The sequence below is a fragment of the Sceloporus occidentalis genome, unplaced genomic scaffold, assembly GCF_023333645.1.
Source record: "Sceloporus occidentalis isolate IW3139 unplaced genomic scaffold, rSceOcc1.0.p SCAF_5, whole genome shotgun sequence".
NCBI lineage: Eukaryota > Metazoa > Chordata > Lepidosauria > Squamata > Phrynosomatidae > Sceloporus > Sceloporus occidentalis.
This window is the reverse complement of record NW_028316985.1, coordinates 102,730,093-102,752,847: the sequence shown is the minus strand read 5'-3', so window position 1 is coordinate 102,752,847 and position 22,755 is coordinate 102,730,093. Positions and strand designations below refer to the sequence as shown.

Here is a 22,755-nt window from a genome sequence, read left to right as displayed (position 1 = left end):
TCTCCATTAGCAAAGCCTGAGAAAAAGAAATTCCCTTTGCACAAGGTTTTTTTCATGTCACCCCAGCTGCCCTTTGCTCCTTGTCCTCTGTTTATCTGGGAGATTTTTTTTTAAGATCAGCATTGGCGTTGAGATGAGGTTGAGGTGAAGAAGGGCTGGATAAATACAGACTTGTAATGCTGGGTTGCAGTAATGTGTCTGCCATTATCAATGCAGTAAACACTGAGCTGGGAAAGAAAGGGTTGTTCTCTAGATGATTTGAGAAACAGGGTGATCAGGTGTCATAACTGCAAAGGAGCACAAAATGTAGGCCATTCAAGAAAAATGAGGGACATTACAAAATATATGTTAAAAACACTGGTGTCAATGTAAATTCATGTTTCTTAGGCCTGTTACAGACAGCCAAAATAAAGCAGCTTCGAGTCACTTTGGAGGTATGCTGTTTAAATGATACATGCATCCTAAGAGTCCATAAGCCGCACCAAAGACACGCTCCAGTCCGAAGGACTGGAGTGCAGCTTTGGTGCAGCTTCGAGACTCTTAGGACGCATGCATCATTGAAACACCATACCTCCAAAGTGACTCGAAGCAGCTTTATTTTGGCTGTCTGTGTAGGGCCTTAGATTGAAATGGAGGAGATTTTGAAATTCCTCCTCGACAGAAGGTTGAAATGTAGGACATGTCCTGGAAAATGAGGAAGTCTGATCACCCTGTCCAGAAAGGGATTTTAATGTAGCTGTGTGTGCCTGCCTACAAAAGACAAAGTAAACAGCAGGTGCCTTCTAAATCTCTTATAAAGCATGAGGGTTCAGCAAAACAGAGAGAAAAGGAGAAATCAGAAATGCCTTCCTCATCAGTTACTCCCCATCAGTTATAGAAGCATAGGTTTATAAGCTTAAAGAGCACTAAAATGGAAATAATTTTAAAAAGTGAAAGTGGGTGAAAGGAAAAAACAACACATTCCTGGATACATTTTGGAAGACGCTTTCGAATGGTCCCTAGAAGGGTCAAAACATTTTCTTATCATTTTACCACGGTTGCTTCATTTCACATGCACATATTGTCAGTTATGAAAGTTTCTTGAAACATGATGAAGTGAGCTTATTTTATTGTGGTGTGACAACCTATCCCTATTTTTCCATTTTATTTCGGTCTCTGGAAGTAAATCTTTTGTTAAAAAAGTACTGCCCAGGAAGACATCAACATTGTTAATTGAGGCATACCTGAATATTACTGAGCAATACAGACAAAAACTTTATCAGTCTTCATCAATAACAGCAAAGATAAAGGGCACTCCTTGCTCTGCAGATGTAGCTAAGAACCTTATTGCACGAGAAAAGAAAGCCAAAACAGAGCAGGAGATAGCAGCTTTCTCTGTGCCTTTTTGCATGCCAGTGTAGCACTTCCATGCTCTTCTTGAGGGACATGGTTGTAAAAGCAAATCTTTTGTCAAACGGATTTTTCCAGTGCGACAAGATCATTTTATGACCGTCTCTCTCAGGAAGGAAATGGAAGTACTACAACATCATGCAGAAACGAACGGAGAACACTCTGTTTCAGCTTTTTTCCCCCTCATGTGATAAGACCGGTAGATCCAGAGCCAACTAGTGACTAGATCGTATCACAACTCTATCCATACTCCTGAGGAAGGACATGAAGCAAAATAAACACAGCATTTTAAAAAAAGTAGCAGTCTTGAATCTCACAATGGATCTGCTAGTTCTTTACAAAGCAGCTGCGATTCAAACTTTCTACCATCACGTTTTAGTGAAGGGGAAAAATGTAAAGAATTGTAGTAAACATTACATGCAAAATAATGCTTTGTCAAAAGAGCACCTCGGTAACTGGCCCAACAACCAAACTGTTTTGCAGTTTTTCAAGGACAGCTGCCATACCCTAGTAAAGGGGAAAGTTCACTTTCATGAGAATAAGTGGTTACACTGCTACATTAAGAGTGGTTTCATTTTTGCAATGCCACATCTAGGAAGGACATGTACTAACTTCCTTTCTCCGGTGTCTCTCAACATGAAAGCAACATTTTGAAGACAAAACTGTTCCGGTGGAGTCCAAATGGATTGCTTTTGCCTTCAGTACACCCCTCTATGGATTTTGCTTTAAAAGAAGTTTAGGCTGTGCTTACAAGAGGATTTCCTGACGTCCTTCTTTGTTTTTGCATAAGTATGTTGACAAGGAGCTGTGCTGTTTTCCTACCTCTGCTTGCTGCGGTGAATTTGCAAGCTTAATCTTGAAAGCTTGAACAAAATCAGGAAGTTGTTTTCAGCTGACTGCTGGCAGGCAAATTAAAGCATCCTGTTTGAACACAGTTGATAGGATTAAGTACATGAGGTTATTTTATTTTTCTTCTAAAATGTCCATTAAACACTCGCTTTGCTATGTTTTCTGAGTATTTTGTCTTTTCCCCCCCAGCAGGAAAGAAAGCATCCACGTTTCTTAGTGGCATCCGCAAAAGTAAGTGGTTTCCAATTGTCTTGTGTTTGTAGCTAATACATCACTATTTAAAAAATAAAAAGTAAAACAACCCCAATCTGACACTAGGAAAAACAATAGCTGGTAAAAATTGTGCCTTTAAAGATAATTGATTGTCTAATTCAGCAATAAAAGTGCAGTTCAAAAAGTAATACTCTGCTAATTCCTGACCCAGCAAAGACCTGGTTCATTAGTTCAAAAACAGGCAGATGTAATCTTGATGCTACTTGTCTCATAAGTCTGCTCTTGTGAGGAAGGTGGAATATAAATTAGAAATAGATGGATAGATGGATAGATGAAGTTATGGTTATGGGCCATCCCAACCATGTATGGAGTAGGAGACCAAAAAACCCCTCAGTATTTTCTTTCTGGGTTGTAGCACCATCAGCTAGTTGATGGGAGAAAGTAGGTGTTATTTATTAACTGATTGATTTTATTTTTCAATTTATTTATTTTCAATTATTTTCCCACTCTTCCTTCATGGATTTTGGGGCAGCCTTCATTGGTTTTTTTTTCATTTATTCTCATAGTTTCACTTTTCTCCTGCAATCAAAAACATCTCAAGTTCTTTGTAGTTTATAAATAGTTTATAAATGTTGATGGGTCCTTATCAAATCAAACTGAAATGAAATTCCATGCATCTGCAGTGGCCAAATTCAAGTAGGACAGCTATTCAGAGCACGATGAAGGTCCTTTGTGGTTACCTCCCTTGAAGAGGTTAATGATGACAAGTACCCTAGTTTTGTATTATCAACATGATTAATGTTAATGATAGGGGTTTAGGCTTTTTATATATATATAATCTTTATTGAAATTATTTGCAATATAAAAGGGGCAATACCAAAACATTCCAAATTCTATATTCCAATATTTCTTAACCCTCCCCTCACCCCCTCACTTTCTATTTCACGTACTGCTTATTTATTAGCTATAAAATCTCTTTTTCTCAAAAATCTATCATCCTTACTTCCTTATCTCATCGTCTTTCATTCTATTATGCTTAAATCCTAAGTTTATACAATAATTGACTCTGTATCAATAATTCTAACACAGCAACGGTATCACATATCTAACATGATTTCCCTTCTCTCCTTATTACCTTATTTAACCTTTCCCTTTTGAAACAATTCTCTTATTCTCAACCAAATTAAATTATCTTCTCCTCGCGTTTCATCTTTTAATTTCAAAGTTATGGTATCCATTTCTATGATTTCTAGACACTTTCCTAACCAATCCTCCACTTTCGGCACTTCCTTGTTTCTCCAGACTTTGGCAACTGTTATTCTGGCAGCGGTGATTAAATATAATGATGGTTTCAATTTCGATCTTAAATCCTTATTTTCTACTATGTTTAAAAGACAGAGCTCCGGAACCAGAGGGAATTCCAATTGCATAATTATTTCAATTTTCTTGTGTACTTCTCTCCAGAATTTTTTAATCAGAGGACAGCTCCACCACATGTGGAAAAAACTTCCCGTAGTTCGTTCACATTTCCAACATTTTCCTTTATCATTTTTGTATATTTTCGCTAATCTATTCGGTGTCATATACCATCTGTGCATCATTTTGTAGAAATTTTCTTTTACATCCATACACAATGTAAATTTTAAATCCTGTCCCCAAGCTCTTTTCCATGCCTCGTACTGTATGTTCTTCCCTATATTCTGTGCCCATACAATCATACAATGCTTAATTTGTTCTTGTTCCAATTCAAGCCTCAAAATTAGATTATAGAAATCTGTTATTTTTTCTTGCCCTTATCCATCCATATTACATCCAATTCTGTTTTCATTAACATTATACCAACATTTTTTTTGTCTGCTTTATATTTTTCCGTTAATTGGTAATGTAAGTACCAATCTATTTTAATTCCCTCTTTTAGCATTTCTTCCCTAGATTTCATTGTAATTTTTCCCTCTATTATCTTTACATAATCTTTATATTTTAGCCAATCTCTTCCCTCAATTCTGCCCTTCTTTAATATTGCTTCGTGAGGAGAAGCCCACTCTGGTAACTTTGTATAATATTTTTCCTTGTATTTTGTCCATACTTTATATAATGCTTTCCTTACAATATGCTCTTTGAACTCCTTGTTTAGTTCAACTTTATTCCACCACATGTAGGCATGCCACCCATATCTTAGATTAAATCCCTCTAAATCTAATAATTGCTCATCCTTTAATTCCACCCATTTTGTTATCCATTCCAAGCAACATACATAAAAATATAATTTCAAGTTTGGCATCCCTAATCCTCCTCTTTCTTTGCTGTCCGTTAATATTGTCCAATTGATTCTGGCTTTCCTTCTTGCCCACACAAATCTTTTTAGATCCCTATCCCATGTAGTGAAGATCCCCTCATTATGAATTATTGGTAGATTTTGAAATAAAAATAGGATTTTTGGTAAAACACTCATTTTTATTAGAGCAATTCTTCCTAATAATGATAATTGTAATTTATTCCATTTTTCCAAATTGTTTTTTATATCCTGCCAACTCTTTTTGTAATTATTATCAAACAGATCACTATTTTTCTTTGTTATATAGATCCCTAAGTATTTAACTTTTTGTTGAATTTTTATCCCTGTTTTCCCATACAATTTCTTCTTCGTGGTCTCTGCGAATCATACAAATGGGTTTTACTGCGCCTGCGCAGTGCTGTTCGGAAACTTCTAGAATCACTGGGCAAAGTACACTTTGCAACATATAGAAACTTTTTGGCGGTAACCCCGCCCCCTCCTATAAAGCCCCGGTTCCCGCTCTTTTCCCCAGTTCCATTTTTCCGCCGCGCTTGGCTGCTGTTTGGAACTTCGCTCTTGTAGCTTCTCTGAATCACTCTTTGGCTTTTGACTCGGACTGTATTGGACTTCGCTTTTTGGATTCCCCCCCCCCCTTTTTTTTGACCAACGGACTGTTGACTACGCTTCTGGACTCAGTTTTGGCTTGTCGTTTGGGAGATGTCGCCACCTTTTAAGAAGTGTGACGTCTGTGGGGGAAAAGTCCCTGTCCAAGATCCTCATTCGTCCTGTCTTTTTTGCTTGGGGAGACAACATGATGCCAAGGCTTGCCAGCTATGTAAGTCCATGTCCTCCCAGGCTAGGAAAAATCGGGAGTCCCGCTTGACCTCCGCCATTGCCCATGGAAAGATCCGGGAGGGGGACCCCCGTCCTTCATCAGCTCCCTCCGCGTCCACCGCGGCCCCCTTGCCTTCAGCCCAGGCTAGTCCGGCCAGCGCTCCACCAGCCCTGCCCACCCAGGAGATCGGGAGGGCCGACCGTGCTCCTTCGGCGACCCGGGGCTCCTCCAAGTCCAAGTGTGCCGTGGGCTCGGAGAGGTCGGATGCGGGGTCATCCCATACATCGGCAGCCCCTGCCCGTGAGGATGTGACGGCTCCTAAGCGGGCGACTACTGGTCATAAGTCCCGGGGGACAGCTGCTCCTGCAGATGCGAGCCCCAGCAGATCTAAGGGCGGTGACAAACCCGCCAAGGGAGCCAAGTGGTGCATACCATTCCCTCCGATTCGGAGCCGGATCTTCCTCCCAACCCGACGTGCCTTCTGATGAGGACGATGGGGCGGATGACCTCTCCCTGAGCCTCCATCAGCCGGATCCCGCTTCGCTGACCGATGACGTGCGCTCCTTTAGTGAACACGTTATTAAAATGTCCCGCGCTCTGGACATCGAGTTGGCCTACCCTGAGGAAGCGGCCAAGGATCCAATTGAATGACGGGTGCAAGGCCGAGTGCAGACTCCTCCGTCAATACCTTTCTTGCCATCGTTGGAGTCCCTGGCCAAACGCTCCTGGGATGCTCCCGCTTCTCTCCTGGGACCGCCTTGCAAGATTGAGTCTCTCTATAGGGTGGCATCCCCGAATGCCCCCTGGCTGGCCTCCCACCCTCGCCTCAACTCCGTAATTGTGGAAGGAGCCCAGCACACCTCTTCCCAACGTCAATCTTCTCTCCCACTTGACAAGGAAGCCAAAAAGATAGATGCCCTCGCCAGGAAGGCGTACACGGCTTCGGCGCTGACTGTCAAGGCAGTGAATTACACAGCCTGTATGGGGGCGTATGTTCAGGCCCTCATGGAACAAATCTCTCCGATTATTCCAGATGTTCCTGATGACACTCAGCGCACCTTGGCAGAGATCAGGGACGAGGCTCACTCGATCGGAAGCTGGCTGATTACGGCTTCCAGGAACATGGCTGAGTGCACCGGCAGAGCCATGGCAGCTTCCATCGCGCTGCGACGTCATGCCTGGCTCCGCGGGTCGGACCTCAATCAAGGTGTCCGTTCCACAATCGAGGAGATGCCCATTGACGACTCGGGTCTCTTCCACACCGATACCGACGACAAACTAAACAGGAAGTTTAGATTGAAGGCGGCGGCTAGGAGGCACGGCATGTCGGCTCCAGACTCTGCTCCGTTTCGGAAGCGGCTCCGCCCATGGCATCACCAACAAGGTCAGTCCCAGAGGCCATTCTATCAGGATCGCCAGTTCAGTCAGCAGGGCTCCCAGCGGCAGAGGTACCCATCCCAGTCCTCTTCTTCTTCTGGTCGTCGGCCTTACCCTCCCAAGTACCGCAAGGCCCGAAGGCAGGATGCTGACCAGCCCAAAAAGAGGGTATGAAGCCCCCCTGCGCACTTCGTTTTGCCTTGCCCTTATTTTTTGAACATCCTCTGGCCCTATGTCACCGTGTGGGCCTCCATCACTTCCGACTCTTGGGTCTTAACCATCGTCCGAAGGGGCTACGCCCTTGAGTTCGAAGACCTCCCTCCCACTGGAGCGTTTCTCACCACTTCCCCCTCGGACACCCTTCTCGATGAAGTGCGCTCTCTCCTTCAAAAAGGGGCCATATCACCCTTGCCACCGGAGCTTTTTTCCAAGGCCTTTTTCTCCAGGTACTTCACGGTACCAAAATCAGATGGTGGAATTAGACCCATATTGGACCTAAGGGGACTGAATTCCTTTTTACAATACCGTCGGTTCCGTATGGTGACCTTAGCCGCTATTTTGCCTTTACTTCACCAGGATCTTTGGTTCGCGACGGTGGACCTGAAAGACGCTTACTTTCATGGGGCAATTCGGGAGTCCCACCGGAGATTCCTCGCCTTCGCCATCGGCTCCGATGCTTACCAGTACAACATCCTTCCATTCGGCCTGGCCACGGCTGCGAGGGTCTTCACGAAGTGCATGGCCCCGGTGGTCGCCTACCTCCACCAGAGGGGTTTCAGGGTCTTCCCATATCTCGACGACTGGCTGTTTGCAGCCCCATCTCGAGAACAGCTTCAGGACGCCATCGGCTTCACGCTGGACCTCCTGTCGAGCTTGGGGTTGGTCGTCAATTTGGAAAAGTCTCACCTGGTCCCAGCCAAGCAGGTCCGGTTTATAGGCTCCATCCTTGACTCCGTGACATGCACCGCATATCTCCCTGCGGATCGTTTTCAAGCCTTGTCAGTCGCGGTACAAGCCGCTCGTGCCCACAGGAGAGTGAGGGCCAGGGACATCCAGGTGGCTTTGGGACACATGGCATCCACGACGTTCGTCACCCCATGGGCGAGATTGCGCTTGAGGCCCCTACAGTCATGGTTCCTGTCGGTCTTCGACCCCATGTCAGACCCTCCCGACAAATGGCTCACCGTACCGAGGCCCGTGGCCGCTTCCCTTTTGTGGTGGCTAGATTCCCGCAACGTCTGTGTCGGCATGCCCTTTGCCCAACCCCAGCCACAGCTGACTTTAACGACGGATGCGTCGATGGAAGGCTGGGGCGCTCACCTCTTGGACCTTTGTGTAAGGGAGAGGTGGTCCCCTTTAGAGACTACCCTCCACATCAACGCATTGGAGATGCTAGCCGTGGAGAAAGCTCTCAGGGCCTTCGAATCCACCATCACGGGCAAGGTGGTCCTTATCAGAATGGACAACACAACCGTAATGTATTATCTCAACAAACAGGGGGGCACCAAATCAATGACCCTCCTGGACATCACCTTGAGAATCTGGGATTGGTGCATCCTGAGGGACATCCTTCTCCAGGCAATCCACCTACCCGGAGACGAGAACACCTTGGTGGACCGCCTCAGCAGGACCACCTCGACCTCCCACGAGTGGAGACTCCATCCGGAGACAGTCTGCGACCTGTTTTGTCGGTGGGGCACTCCCCTGATCGACCTTTTCGCAACGGCCTCCAACAGCCATTGTCCCCAGTTCTGTTCTCGAATACGTCACGAGACATCCCTCGGAGACGCGTTCACTCTCGATTGGTCCGGGGAGATGATCTATGCCTTTCCCCTGTTTCCGCTGATCACCAGGGTGGTTTCCAAGATGCTGAGGGACCGTGTCGACGCGATCCTCATCACACCATGGTGGCCGAGACAGCCGTGGTTCCCGATGCTGCTCCATCTCTCCAACGGCGAGTTTCTTCGGCTGGAACCACGACCAGACCTTCTCACTCTCCAGGGCGGGAGAGTCCGACACCCGGACATTGACTCGCTACCGATGGTTGCATGGAGACTCCTTTGACTTCGCTCCCACCGTCGGTACGGACGGTGATACAAGCCGCGCAGAAACCGGCGACGCAGAGGTCTTACGCCTCCAAGTGGAGGAGGTTTCTGCATTTCCTTGATGACAAGCACCTTGTACCAGACCAGGTGACGGTACCGGTGGTGCTAGAGTTCCTGATGTCATTAGTAGACGCGGGCCTGTGCCTCACGTCCGTTAAATGTTATTTGTCTGCCATTTGTTCTTATTTTCAATATAATGGGTTGCCTTCTTTTTTCAGAGACCCCCCTTGTTAAAAACTTTTTAAAGGGTTGTAACAATCTCCACCCACAGGTCTCTCCCCCGGCCCCTGCTTGGAGCTTGGAGGTGGTGCTTTCTGCTCTCCAGTCTCAACCCTTTGAGCCCTTGGCCACAACTGACTTGAGACTGCTCACTTGGAAAACGGCCTTCCTTGTGGCCATCACCTCTGCCCGTCGGGCGGGGGAACTTTGTGCCTTACGGAGAGATGAACCCTTTCTTCGGTTCCATAAGGACAAGGTAGTGCTCCGAACTGACATTACTTTCCTCCCTAAGGTAGTCTCTTTCTTCCACATGTGCCAGGACATTGTTTTGCCTTCCCTAGCCCTGAACCCATCCACTCTTGAGGAACGCAACCTGCATATGTTGGACGTTCGCAGAGCTTTGGCGTTCTATCTGGACAGAACTTCGGGTTCGAGCCGTTCCGAGAGACTTTTTCAGTGTTACTCGGAACCGAGAAAGGGACTGCCGGTATCGGCCCAAAGACTGTCCAAATGGGTGGCGAACACCATCCATCTTTCTTATGAACTGTCGGGCAGACCGGCGCCCACCACAATACGCTCGCATGCGACTAGGGTGGTTGCGACGTCCTCTGCTTTCCTCGCAGGCATTCCCTTGGTGGATGTCTGTAAGGCTGCTGTCTGGTCCCAGCCATTGACGTTTATAAAACATTATAGGTTGGACACCAGGGCCAAAGGGGATGCAGCCTTTGGGAGAGCGGTTCTAGTCTCAGGATTGCGTTGATTGTGTTTCTGATCTGTCTAGTGGTGGTGTACATACTTAAGATTCTTATTCCATTCTGTTCTTAATGGTGGGATTGGTCCTCTATGACTTAACATTCCCCTGGCAGTTTCTATAGTGGATGTTGTGATAATTCTGTTTTCCACTTTTCAATTGGACTGGTCTTGCACGACCTTATGTCCTCTCCTCAGGTTCTGCACTGTCATTGACATATTGAGGATTTACACTGATAAGACTGACTCTGGTTCGGGTTCAAGGTTTTTATTGCTGTAATAAATATACCTTGTTTACCTTATGCTCTGGTTTCAGGACACTCCCTCCTCCTTTATACCTAAGCTTGTCAGTCTATACCCATTTGTATGATTCGCAGAGACCATGAAGAAGAAGGACAGGTTGCTTACCTGTAACGGTATTTCTTCGAGTGGTCATCTGCGAATTCATACAAATCCCGCCCATCCTCCCCTCGGTGTCCTGCTCACATTGGCTCTGTCTGACATCGCCTTCTTGGCGGAAAAATTTGGAACTGGGGAAAAGAGCGGGAACCGGGGCTTTATAGGAGGGGGGCGGGGTTACCGCCAAAAAGTTTCTATATGTTGCAAAGTGTACTTTGCCCAGTGATTCTAGAAGTTTCCGAACAGCACTGCGCAGGCGCAGTAAAACCCATTTGTATGAATTCGCAGATGACCACTCGAAGAAATACCGTTACAGGTAAGCAACCTGTCCATCTCCTGTCTCTTTTTTGTCATATTACAGGTAATCATCGCTGATTTGTCTTTATTAATTTTTATTACTATTTTAAATACATTTGAGATATTTTCAATGGGTTCTTCAACTATTAGATCCACATCATCTGCATAAGCTCTTAATCTAATTTCTTTCCCCTTAAATTTAAATCCCTTTATTGAATTATCTTCTCTAATCTTATTACATAGCACTTCCAAACACGTGATAAATAATAATGGTGACAATGGGCATCCCTGTCTAGTTCCCCTATTTATTATACATTCTTTAGTCCTAATTCCATTTACTATAATTCTAGCCTTTTGTTCCTTATATATTTCTTCAATCCATTTCGTCATATTCTGTCCTATATCCAATTTTTAAATTATTCTTATCATGAAAGCCCAATCTAAGTTGTCGAAAGCTCGGCATTTTCAAGGTCGCTGGCCACATGTAGAGACAGGAAATTAGCAAAGAAGGAAGTAAAAGGAGGAAGTTGAAAACAAAGAGTAGAAGCAAGAAGGAACGAATGGTGGCACAAATATCTAAGTAAGAAACTACAGCGACGCCTAGTGGAAAGGAGGATAAATTGCAGTAGAACATAGATAGAGAACAGAACAGAAAGCAGCAGAACATAGATAAAGGAAAGCATACAACAGAAAGCAACAGAACATAGATAAAGGAAAGCACAGAACGAAAAGCAGCAGAACGTAGATAAAGGAAAGCATAGAACAGAAAGCAGCAGAACGTAGATAAAGGAAAGCATACAACAGGAAGCAGCAGAACGTAGATAGAGGAAAGCATAGAACAGAAAGCAGCAGGACATAGATAAAGGAAAGCATAGAACAAAAAGCAGCAGAATGTAGATAAAGGAAAGCACAAAACAGAAAGCAGCAGAACATAGATAAAGGAAAGCATAGAACAAAAAGCAGTAGAACGTAGATAAAGGAAAGCATAGAACAGGAAGCAGCAGAACATAGATAGAGGAAAGTATAGAACAGGAAGCAGCAGAACATAGATAGAGGAAAGCATAGAACAAAAAGCAGCAGAATGTAGATGAAGGAAAGCATAGAACAAAACGCAGCAGAACATAGATAAAGGAAAGCATAGAACAAAACGCAGCAGAACATAGATAAAGGACAGTACAGAACGAAAAGCAGCAGAACGTAGATAAAGGAAAGTAATAGAACAGAAAGCAGCAGAACGTAGATAAAGGAAAGCATAGAACAAAACGCAGCAGAACATAGATAAAGGAAAGCGCAGAACGAAACGCAGCAGAACATAGATAAAGGAAAGCGCAGAACGAAAAGCAGCAGAACGTAGATAAAGGAAAGTAATAGAACAGAAAGCAGCAGAACATAGATAAAGGAAAGCACAGAACAGAAAGCAGAAGAAAGTAGATAAAGGAAAGCATACAACAGAAAGCAACAGAACATAGATAAAGGAAAGTACAGAACGAAAAGCAGCAGAATGTAGATAAAGGAAAGAATAGAACAGAAAGCAGCAGAACGTAGATAAAGGAAAGCACAGAACGGAAAGCAGCAGAACATATATAAAGGAAAGCACAGAACAGAAAGCAGCAGAATGTAGATAAAGGAAAGTAATAGAACAGAAAGCAGCAGAACATAGATAAAGGAGAGTAGAGAACAAAAAGCAGCAGAACATAGATAAAGGAAAGCATAGAACAGGAAGCAGCAGAACGTAGATAGAGGAAAGTATAGAACAAAAAGCAGCAGAATGTAGATAGAGGAAAGCATAGAACAGAAAGCAGAAGAACGTAGATAAAGGAAAGCACAGAACAGAAAGAAGCAGAACGTAGATAAAAGAACAAAAAGCAGCAGAACGTAGATAAAGGAAAGTAATAGAACAGAAAGCAGCAGAACATAGATAAAGGAAAGCACAGAACAGAAAGCAGCAGAACGTAGATAAAGGAAAGTAATAGAACAGAAAGCAGCAGAACGTAGATAAAGGAAAACATAGAACAGAAAGCAGCAGAACGTAGATAAAAGAAAGCATAGAACAGAAAGCAGCAGAACGTAGATAAAGGAAAGCACAGAACAGAAAGCAGCAGAACATAGATAAAGGAAAGAATAGAACAGAAAGCAGCAGAACATAGATAAAGGAAAGTAGAGAACAGAAAGCAGCAGAACGTAGATAAAGGAAAGTAATAGAACAAAAAGCAGCAGAACATAGATAAAGGAAAGCATAGAACAGGAAGCAGCAGAATGTAGATAGAGGAAAGCATAGAACAGGAAGCAGCAGAACGTAGATAGAGGAAAGCATAGAACAGAAAGCAGCAGGACATAGATAAAGGAAAGCATAGAACAGGAAGCAGCAGAATGTAGATAAAGGAAAGAATAGAACAGAAAGCAGCAGAACGTAGATAAAGGAAAGCATAGAACAGGAAGCAGCAGAACGTAGATAGAGGAAAGCATAGAACAGAAAGCAGAAGAACGTAGATAAAGGAAAGCATAGAACAAAACGCAGCAGAACATAGATAAAGGTAAGCTCAGAACGAAAAGCAGCAGAACGTAGATAAAGGAAAGTAATAGAACAGAAAGCAGCAGAACATAGATAAAGGAAAGCATAGAACAGAAAGCAGCAGAACGTAGATAAAGGAAAGCACAGAAGAGAAAGCAGCAGAACGTAGAAAAAGGAAAGTAATAGAACAAAAAGCAGCATAACGTAGATAATGGAAAGCACAGAACAGAAAGCAGCAGAACGTAGATAAAGGAAAGTAATAGAACAGAAAGCAGCAGAACGTAGATAAAGGAAAGCAGAGAACAAAAAGCAGCAGAACATAGATAAAGGAAAGCACAGAACAAAAAGCAGCAGAACATAGATAAAGGAAAGTATAGAACAGGAAGCAGCAGAACGTAGACAGAGGAAAGCATAGAACAGAAAGCAGAAGAACATAGATAAAGGAAAGCATAGAACAAAACGCAGCAGAACATAGATAAAGGAAAGCCAGAACGAAAAGCAGCAGAACGTAGATAAAGGAAAGTAATAGAACAGAAAGTAGCAAAACATAGATAAAGGAAAGAATAGAACAAAAAGCAGCAGAACATAGATAAAGGAAAGCACAGAACAGAAAGTAGCAGAACGTAGATAAAGGAAAGAATAGAACAGAAAGCAGCAGGACATAGATAAAGGAAAGTAGAGAACAGAAAGCAGAAGAACATAGATAAAGGAAAGCATAGAACAGAAAGCAGCAGAACGTAGATAAAGGAAAGTAATAGAACAGAAAGCAGCAGAACGTAGATAAAAGAACAAAAAGCAGCAGGACATAGATAAAGGAAAGCATAGAACAGGAAGCAGCAGGACATAGATAAAGGAAAGTAGAGAACAGAAAGCAGAAGAACATAGATAAAGGAAAGCATAGAACAGAAAGCAGCAGAACGTAGATAAAGGAAAGCATAGAACAAAACGCAGCAGAACATAGATAAAGGAAAGCACAGAACGAAAAGCAGCAGAACGTAGATAAAGGAAAGTAATAGAACAGAAAGCAGCAGAACATAGATAAAGGAAAGAATAGAACAAAACGCAGCAGAACGTAGATAAAAGAACAGAAAGCAGCAGAACATAGATAAAGGAAAGAATAGAACAGAAAGCAGCAGAACATAGATAAAGGAAAGAATAGAACAGAAAGCAGCAGAACATAGATAAAAGAACAGAAAGCAGCAGAACATAGATAAAGGAAAGAATAGAACAGAAAGCAGCAGAACATAGATAAAGGAAAGAATAGAACAGAAAGCAGCAGAACATAGATAAAGGAAAGCATAGAACAGGAAGCAGCAGAACGTAGATAGAGGAAAGCATAGAACAGAAAGCAGTAGGACATATAGAACAGAAAGCAGCAGAACATAGATAAAGGAAAGCATAGAACAGAAAGCAGAAGAACATAGATAAAGGAAAGCATAGAACAAAACGCAGCAGAACATAGATAAAGGAAAGCACAGAACGAAAAGCAGCAGAACGTAGATAAAGGAAAGTAATAGAACAGAAAGCAGCAGAACATAGATAAAGGAAAGAATAGAACAAAAAGCAGCAGAACATAGATAAAGGAAAGCACAGAACAGAAAGTAGCAGAACGTAGATAAAGGAAAGAATAGAACAGAAAGCAGCAGGACATAGATAAAGGAAAGTAGAGAACAGAAAGCAGAAGAACATAGATAAAGGAAAGTAATAGAACAGAAAGCAGCAGAACGTAGATAAAAGAACAAAAAGCAGCAGGACATAGATAAAGGAAAGCATAGAACAGGAAGCAGCAGGACACAGATAAAGGAAAGCATAGAACAGAAAGCAGCAGGACATAGATAAAGGAAAGTAGAGAACAGAAAGCAGAAGAACATAGATAAAGGAAAGCATAGAACAGAAAGCAGCAGAACGTAGATAAAGGAAAGAATAGAACAGAAAGCAGCAGGACATAGATAAAGGAAAGTATAGAACAGAAAGCAGTAGGACATAGATAAAGGAAAGTATAGAACAGAAAGCAGAAGAACATAGATAAAGGAAAGTATAGAACAGAAAGCAGCAGGACATAGATAAAGGAAAGCATAGAACAGAAAGCAGCAGGACACAGATAAAGGACAGTATAGAACAGAAAGCATTCTTTTTGTTGGACACAGAGCCATAAGTGTGGAAAGAGCAGAAAGAACAATAACCACACAAGCGAGTGAAAAGGAGAAGGAAAGAAAAATGGCACAACAAATAGAAATAAGGCAAAGTCAGGCAAGAAGACCATCTATGGAATTGAAAGCAATGGATGTAAACTTGAAGGTCTTGGAGGCGATCCAAAAATTGGAAGTCAACATACAGAAAGTGGAAAATAACATACGTCAAGAGATAAAAGATTCAAGGGAAGAATTAAGACGAGACTTCAAGGAAGACATGGAGGAGTTGAAGGAAGCGATGAAGACGCTTTCTGAAGATGTGACTGAAGTGAAAAAGAAAACAACAAAATTAGAAATTAAAATAGAGGAGCTGGAGAGAGCAACGCAAGAATTAGCAATAATACAAGCACATGAAAAGGATCTAAGCAGAATGAAAGAACTGAAAGATAGAAGGAAGTGTATAAAAATTAGAGGCTTGAGGGAAAAATACAACGAAGATCTTTATGACAAATTAGTCCCAGCCCTCACTAAATTGATTGATTGCACTCCTGAATATCTAGACTTAGATATCGATAAAATCTTTCATATTAATTCAATGCCGGCAAAGAACAGAAATTTGCCCAGAGACATTGTTGTTTATTTCACTAGAGAGAGAATTAAAGATAAAATAATACAAGAAAGTTATGTTAAAAAATTAATGATTGATGATGTTGAAATAAAAATTTTTAAGGATGTGCCTGGCGACCTGCTATGTAAAAGGAGAGACTATACAACATTGACAAGAATGCTACAAGCTAAAAATGTGAGATATAAATGGGAGATGCCAGAAGAAATCTCCTTCACATGGAGACAAAGATTTTATAAGATTGACACGTTAGAGAAGGCAATTTTTTTTTATAATAGATGGTTCAAAGAGGAAGAGAAAATGAATAAGGAAGTGAAAGAGCTGCAATCTAAGAAAGAAAGTGGACAAGAAGGAAAGAATAATGATAAAGAAGAGAAAGAAAAGATGAAACAGAAAGACAAAGAGGAAGAGCAGAAGAACGCCGAAGAAGAACAGGATCCGGAGGGTGAAGTGATGCTGTTGGGAGCCACAGGAGCAGTGGAACTGGAATGGGAAGGGGATATGGATGCCTTGAAGGGGCTGTTGGAGACTGGACTTTCAAAAAAGAAGGAAGAGGAAGGAGAAGAAAGAGAAGAAGACGGAGGAAGCTGAAAACAACTGTTGAGTGAAAGGACATGAAAATCACATCATGGAATGTAAAGGGGATGAATACGGGATATAAGCGGGAAAAAATCTTTCATGTATTGGAAAGAAATGGGGGGGATATATGTAGTATACAAGAAACAAGGATTAAGAAAAAAGATGTGAAATATTTGAAAAATTCAAAATTGGGAGAAGTCTTTATCTCCGCGGGTGAAAAAAAAAGGAATGGTGTAGACTTATATGTTAAAAGTAAAACAACTGCTGTAGAAAAACTAAACGATAATGAAGGAAGGTATGTGGGGGTTGAGGTTATGATAGAAGGTAGGAAGACTTTGGTAATTGGTATTTATGGTCCAACAGAAAGGAAAGCCAAATTCTATAAAAAATTATGCAAAGAGATAAAAGAATTGAAATTTGAAACACTTATATTAATGGGAGATTGGAATGGAGTAATAGACCCTAAGATAGATAGAATGTCAACAAAGAAAATAACAGAAAAACAGGGCAAACTGCCAGAAACTTTTTTTGAAATGTTGGATACTTTCTCGCTATTAGATGTGTGGAGATACAGAAATGAAAAAACTAAAGATTATACTTTCTACTCGAATCCGCATAATTCGGCATCCAGGATTGATATGTTCTTAATTTCAAGAGATTTGGCACAAGATGTAAAGGAGGTTAAAATTAAAGTTAACAAAAATTCAGACCACAATCAAATTTTTCTAGAATTAATGAAAAAGGAATTTGACTATAGATGGAGATTAGATGAATCACTCTTGAAGGATAAAAAAAAATAGAGAAGGAAATCAGACAACAGATCAATTTTTATTTTAAGGAAAATCTGGAAAAGGATACAAACATGAAAATTATATGGGACGCAGATAAGAGGACACTTAATGAAAAAAATCTGAAAGGAAAAAAAGGTCACAAGATGAGATAAGAGTTATTTCAGAAAAGATTCAGGAGAAAGAGAAAGGAAAACTGAGAAACCCACAGAATAAAAAAATTGATAAAGAAATAAAAATTTTAAATAATCAGTTAAATGTTAAAATGACAGACGAAATAACCAAAAAATTGAAATTTGCTAAACAAAGACAATTTGAATTTGGAAACAAAGCCGGCAAATTCTTGGCTTACAAAGTTAAAAAGATGAAAGAAGAAAGACAGATGTTGAAATTAAGAGATAGTCAAAAAATTATCACAGAACAAGCTAAGATGAGAGAAATTTTTCATAAGTATTATAGTAGTTTATATGAAAAAAAGATTAGGAAAAAAACTGAGCAGGATAGATTAAGCAAATATATTATGAGAATGGAGAAAATTGGCATGGAAACAGACATTAGAGAAACGATAAATCAAAGAATCACGAAAGAAGAGATAAGTATGGCAATTAGGAGAGGGAAAAGAGACAGAGCTCCGGGCCCAGACGGATACACACTAAATTTCTATAAAATTTTCAAGGGTGAATTATTAGAACCATTAGAAAAAATATTTAATAACATCTTAATAGAAGGTATACCAGATTCATGGAGGGAGGCGAACATAACCTTAATACCAAAAGAAGGGAAAGAGCAGGACTGCCCGCAAAATTTTAGGCCTATTTCTTTATTAAATACGGATTCCAAAATTTTTACCAATATCTTAGCAGAAAGACTAAAAATTGTTTTGAGAAAATGGATAAAAGAGGATCCATGCGGTTTCTTACCAAATAGGCATATTAAAGAAAACATAAGAATTATAATTGACTTAATTGAGTACTATCAGAAAAATCCAGGGAAAGAAGTAGCACTAATATTTCTTGATGCTGATAGGGGTTTAGGCTTTTAAGAATGAAGCACTTGAATATTAGGCCTAGACGGAAACCAGGTTTGGTTTCCCCAAAATCAGGATGTTATACTCTCAAATTCCTTCTCTTTATGAAGAAGATTGTTAATTGTGGGAAATTTGAACTGATTACAGTATTACTTATCTCTGCTCAGAAATATTTAATGACATTAGACCAAACGTTTACGATTGGCCCAAGATAATCTTAGGAGTTTCAAGCCCGAGCAAGTGTTTAAACCCAGGCCTCTCCATGCAAAATATTCCTATTGTACTTAACTGCCTCTCTGGCTGTTACTTTTGAAGACCCACCAGGCTAGTCTTTGTCTAAAAACAATCTGAAACCTTACCTATCTGCCAGGTACAGTAGGGCTGAGAACAGTTTGCAACATTTATAGTACATGGGTGTGATGGGGAAAATAATAATATTTTGGAACTGGCTGACACAGATTTTTGAGAGGTTTCTAGCTGACAGAAGCAAGCTGTTAGAGTGTGGGGTGTTGGTATGATATTCTCTTGGGGTGTCCACCACTTGCAATATGCTCACTTCCTATCTGATCATCCTGTATATTTCAAAGTAATCAGCTCCTTTCCAAGGGCAACATATATTTCCAGTACTCTCATCTAAAAAAAAGCTGGCCTTGTGGAAAGATTGCTCTGTAGCTTCCCACTACTGAGAGAAGTGGGGAGAGTGAAACAGAAAATTGAGTTTCCTGTGCTCAGATCATACATCTTACCATTCTGCAATCAATCAATCAATCAATCAGAGAGAGAGAGAGAGAGGGGGGGTATATATTTGATGGGATGTTAATGAGTGCTCATGCAATGTTGCATTGTAAAGCTTCCTGGCTGGATACTGCAGCATGGGTTATAACAAACTGAACTAGAGAAGCTGACCAGGGAGATGCAAGAGAGCAGGTGATGAATAGCTGCTAATTTCTTGTTGCTTCCTTCCTTCCTTCCACTCAAGGCAAAACTGACATGAGACAGGGAGACTGAAGGGTAATTTAAACTAACCATCCTCACAATATGATGAAGTTTTTTAAAAAATAATTCCTTGTGAGATTTTGGTGAGCCTGGTGCGAGTCTTTCATCATTTTGTCTCAGCCCAAATAAGTTCAGCTTGAATTATAAAACAGTGTGCCCCATTGCTGCCCACTTGACTGAAACAAATGTTTAAAATGAGACCATGGAGTAGAAATGAAATTTATTATTATGGTCGACGACCAGCACAAAACTATATAAAACAGTACAATATTATACAATACCCAAGAGAAAAAAAGTCGAAGGTTTTCATGGCCAGCATCTATATTTTTTGTGGTTTTTTTGGGCTATGTGGCCATGTTCTAGAAGAGTTTATTCCTCTTCTTGAACAGGCTACATAGCCCAAAAACCCCCACAAAAAAACATGAGACCATGGAGTCTAGGATCTTATGCCCTCCAAATGAGGTCAGGATGATACACTGTCTTTAGCTGCATGGTTACTGCCATCTCTGTGTAGTTATTCTCTTATAAAATTGTGTGTGTACCTTCAAATCACCTATTGATATATGTCTACTCCCTTAATTTTATAGGGCTTTCTTAGGTATGTCATTGCCTTCCTCAGAAATGTACCCTACAGCACCTGATGGTCCTTGGCAGTCCCCCATCCAAATACTAACCAGGCCTGACCCTGATTAGTTTCCAAGGTCAGATCAGGTGCAGACAATAAAGCTGGATGAGAGTGAGAGCCTTTTGGTCACATTTATGAATTCCATGGGAACAGAAAATGTTCATGTAAAGCTCCTGCTAATATTTCTGTTCACATGGGACACATAATATCACCAAAGGGCTCCTACTCTCACCCGGTTTCATTGTCTGTATCATCTTTCCAAATGTTCTTGAAGGAATAAACCTGTTTTGTTTTCCAGGGGAGGTACACAAAAGCAATGGAGTTAGGTTTCCCAGAATTTGTTGCAGTTCACCAGCTGCCACCAGAGGATGACATTGTTCTAGGTATGTAACTGGATGTTAGCTATAGAGAAAATGCAACCAAATGTACAACCCCTTTCCCCCTTTTAAAGAAAATTGATGCATTTGCTCAGTATTATTTCTAAATTTAATAAAGTCCTTTATCAGTCATTTGGTTTTCTCATTTTCAGTTGGCACACAGGAATAAAAAATGATATGATCTTTTAAATGTCACCAGTTCAAATCTAATGAATGTGCTGGTAGAGAGGTTAAAGCATTTTCTTTAAAAAATACTTTTAGGAAGCGTTTTGACTCTGGTTTGCATTCCATTAAGAAGTAATAGCAAATTTGTAGTTTTGAAAATCAGCTTTCTATTGTGTTTTCTCGGGGATTCCAAGGGTTGTGTCGCATCAGGCTTGAAAAGCGGAGTTAGAACAGGGTAGTAGCATCTCTGGTTGTACCTTATCTGGTGATGCTATGCCTGTCCAGTGCCTGGTCTTTAGTCCATCCACTGCGGGAGTGCTTCTTTTCATTGACAAGGAAAACCTGTCAATGCCTCCCAATCATATACCTTTTCCACTATTGCGTGAGTGTGAGATGCTGTTCCTGAATCACTTCCAATATGCAGACAGTCATGTAGTATGAATGGGCATGTTATGCTCCTCTCCCCCGCTTCTTTTCCCCTGTTGCTTTTCTAAAGCAGGTTGTTTTTCTTTTTTTTTTATTGCTTTTCTTTTTAATTTAATGGATTGCCATGATTGCACAAAATAAAAATAAACACAGGCCAAAAGGTATGCTGGGAAGAGCATAGACGGGGCTACTGTCATGTGGAAAGCAGAAGCCAGTACAGAAGCAGCATCGTGGTGATTTGGAAGAACTGTTTGATAACAACTGTCACAACCTAGTATATTTGTGTTTTCTAGACTAATGCGATTGTGGTGCCTTATGAGCCTGGATGAGAGTACCTGAATTGATATTCTTCTGAACAGTTCTTATCAGAGCCTCAGTTAGTCATGCTGCATGATTATGACTGATGTTTTTTTAAAATTCTGTTTCAGGAGAAAAGAGGAAATACATAAAGCCAGCTTCTCGGAATGATCCTAAATTGGACGCTCTCCAAATGGTAATGCAATTTTACTGATTTTTAGTTAGCTTACATGTGTTTTGTAAATAAATAAGTAAAGAAATAAATCACTATCACCACCACTACCATCTCAAAAACAAATTTCAAACACCACAGTTGCCAGAAAGTATAATTGTGGAATATTTTTATGGCAACGCTTAGTGTTTCTTTTCAAATCAGGCTCAGGAAGTGGTAGTAGTTGCACCATTGTGCAAGGTGTCACTTGTCCTCTGACAAGTGTCCTGTTCTGTGGGCTCTATTTATTTTCTTTATGAGTCACATTTATATCCGGCCTTTCTTCCAGTGAGCTCAAGGTGACATACACATGGCTGCCCTCATTTCCATTTTATCACAACAGCTCTGTGAGGTTACCAAGTGCATTTTAGGGCTCAGTGAAACAGGGCCTGAACCTGAATTTGCCAGATCCAAATTCAAGAGTCTAAGGCGCAGTACAGACCCCCCAAAAATGGTGGTCTGCAGGCGCCCATTTTAACTCTGCGCAACATCCCTCTGGAGTTAAAAAAAATGGTTTTTCTGGGTTCTTTTCCCGGTGCCCTGGTTACATGGTGAGTGCGCCAATGGTGCACTCATGATGTAATGGACGCACCGTGATGTGCGGACGCTATGCGTCCATTACATAAAAATGGCAGCCCCCATGTGGATGGGAGGCCACAGCTTGTGCGCAGTCCCTAACTGTAGAATTGGCGGCAGCACGGCGCCTTGGGATCATCTGTCCCATGCCTAATATTACTTTACAATGGCTTTTCAGTTAAATTTTCATTGCTGCCTGAATGGTAAGAAGCAGTTAGAATGATATGATACTGAACTGCTAAATTAATTTGGAAAGTAGCATTCAGTGCAAGAAGATTGTGTTGCCTTTTGAAATGTGACAACTGATATGAAATGTGGGCACTGTACTCTGCTAAGTCATGCACAGGTAAACTGTTTTTCTTTTTAACAAAAGACATTAGATCTTCTTGTGAGGCTGAATTCAATCTGAAAACTGGTTTGAGAGGAAATGAGTTTTTATGGGATAGCAGGCTGCTATATCTTCATTTTTATTCCTCCCCCTTTCCCCCAACATGTTTAAGAGCTGCTGCCTCTGTCTCTGGGCTTAATGGAAGACATGTAGTAGGAGTAAAGGATGTGTTCTTCTGCCATGTTCCCATCTTCCAAGAGAGTGCTCTCCTTGGAAGTATACTAGTGAATGTAGGCTGCCATTATTCCAGGTATATCACACTCTTGGATGAAAACATGGTTTTGATAGCTAGAGCTCCATTCTTTCTGCCACCAGCAAAGCCA

At 41.3% G+C, this 22,755-nt stretch overlaps 1 protein-coding gene across 1 annotated transcript in view; it reads left to right on the top strand.

Moving 5' to 3' along the window:
* The window catches only part of PARVG (parvin gamma), a 45,707-nt gene that overhangs the window by 3,799 nt on the left and 19,153 nt on the right, over window positions 1–22,755 (top strand). The window contains exons 2-4 of the mRNA XM_089526921.1: window positions 2,428–2,469; window positions 20,291–20,375; window positions 21,389–21,453. Of these exons, the coding sequence (XP_089383047.1) occupies window positions 2,428–2,469; window positions 20,291–20,375; window positions 21,389–21,453 (192 nt within the window). The remainder of the gene's footprint in view (window positions 1–2,427; window positions 2,470–20,290; window positions 20,376–21,388; window positions 21,454–22,755) is intronic.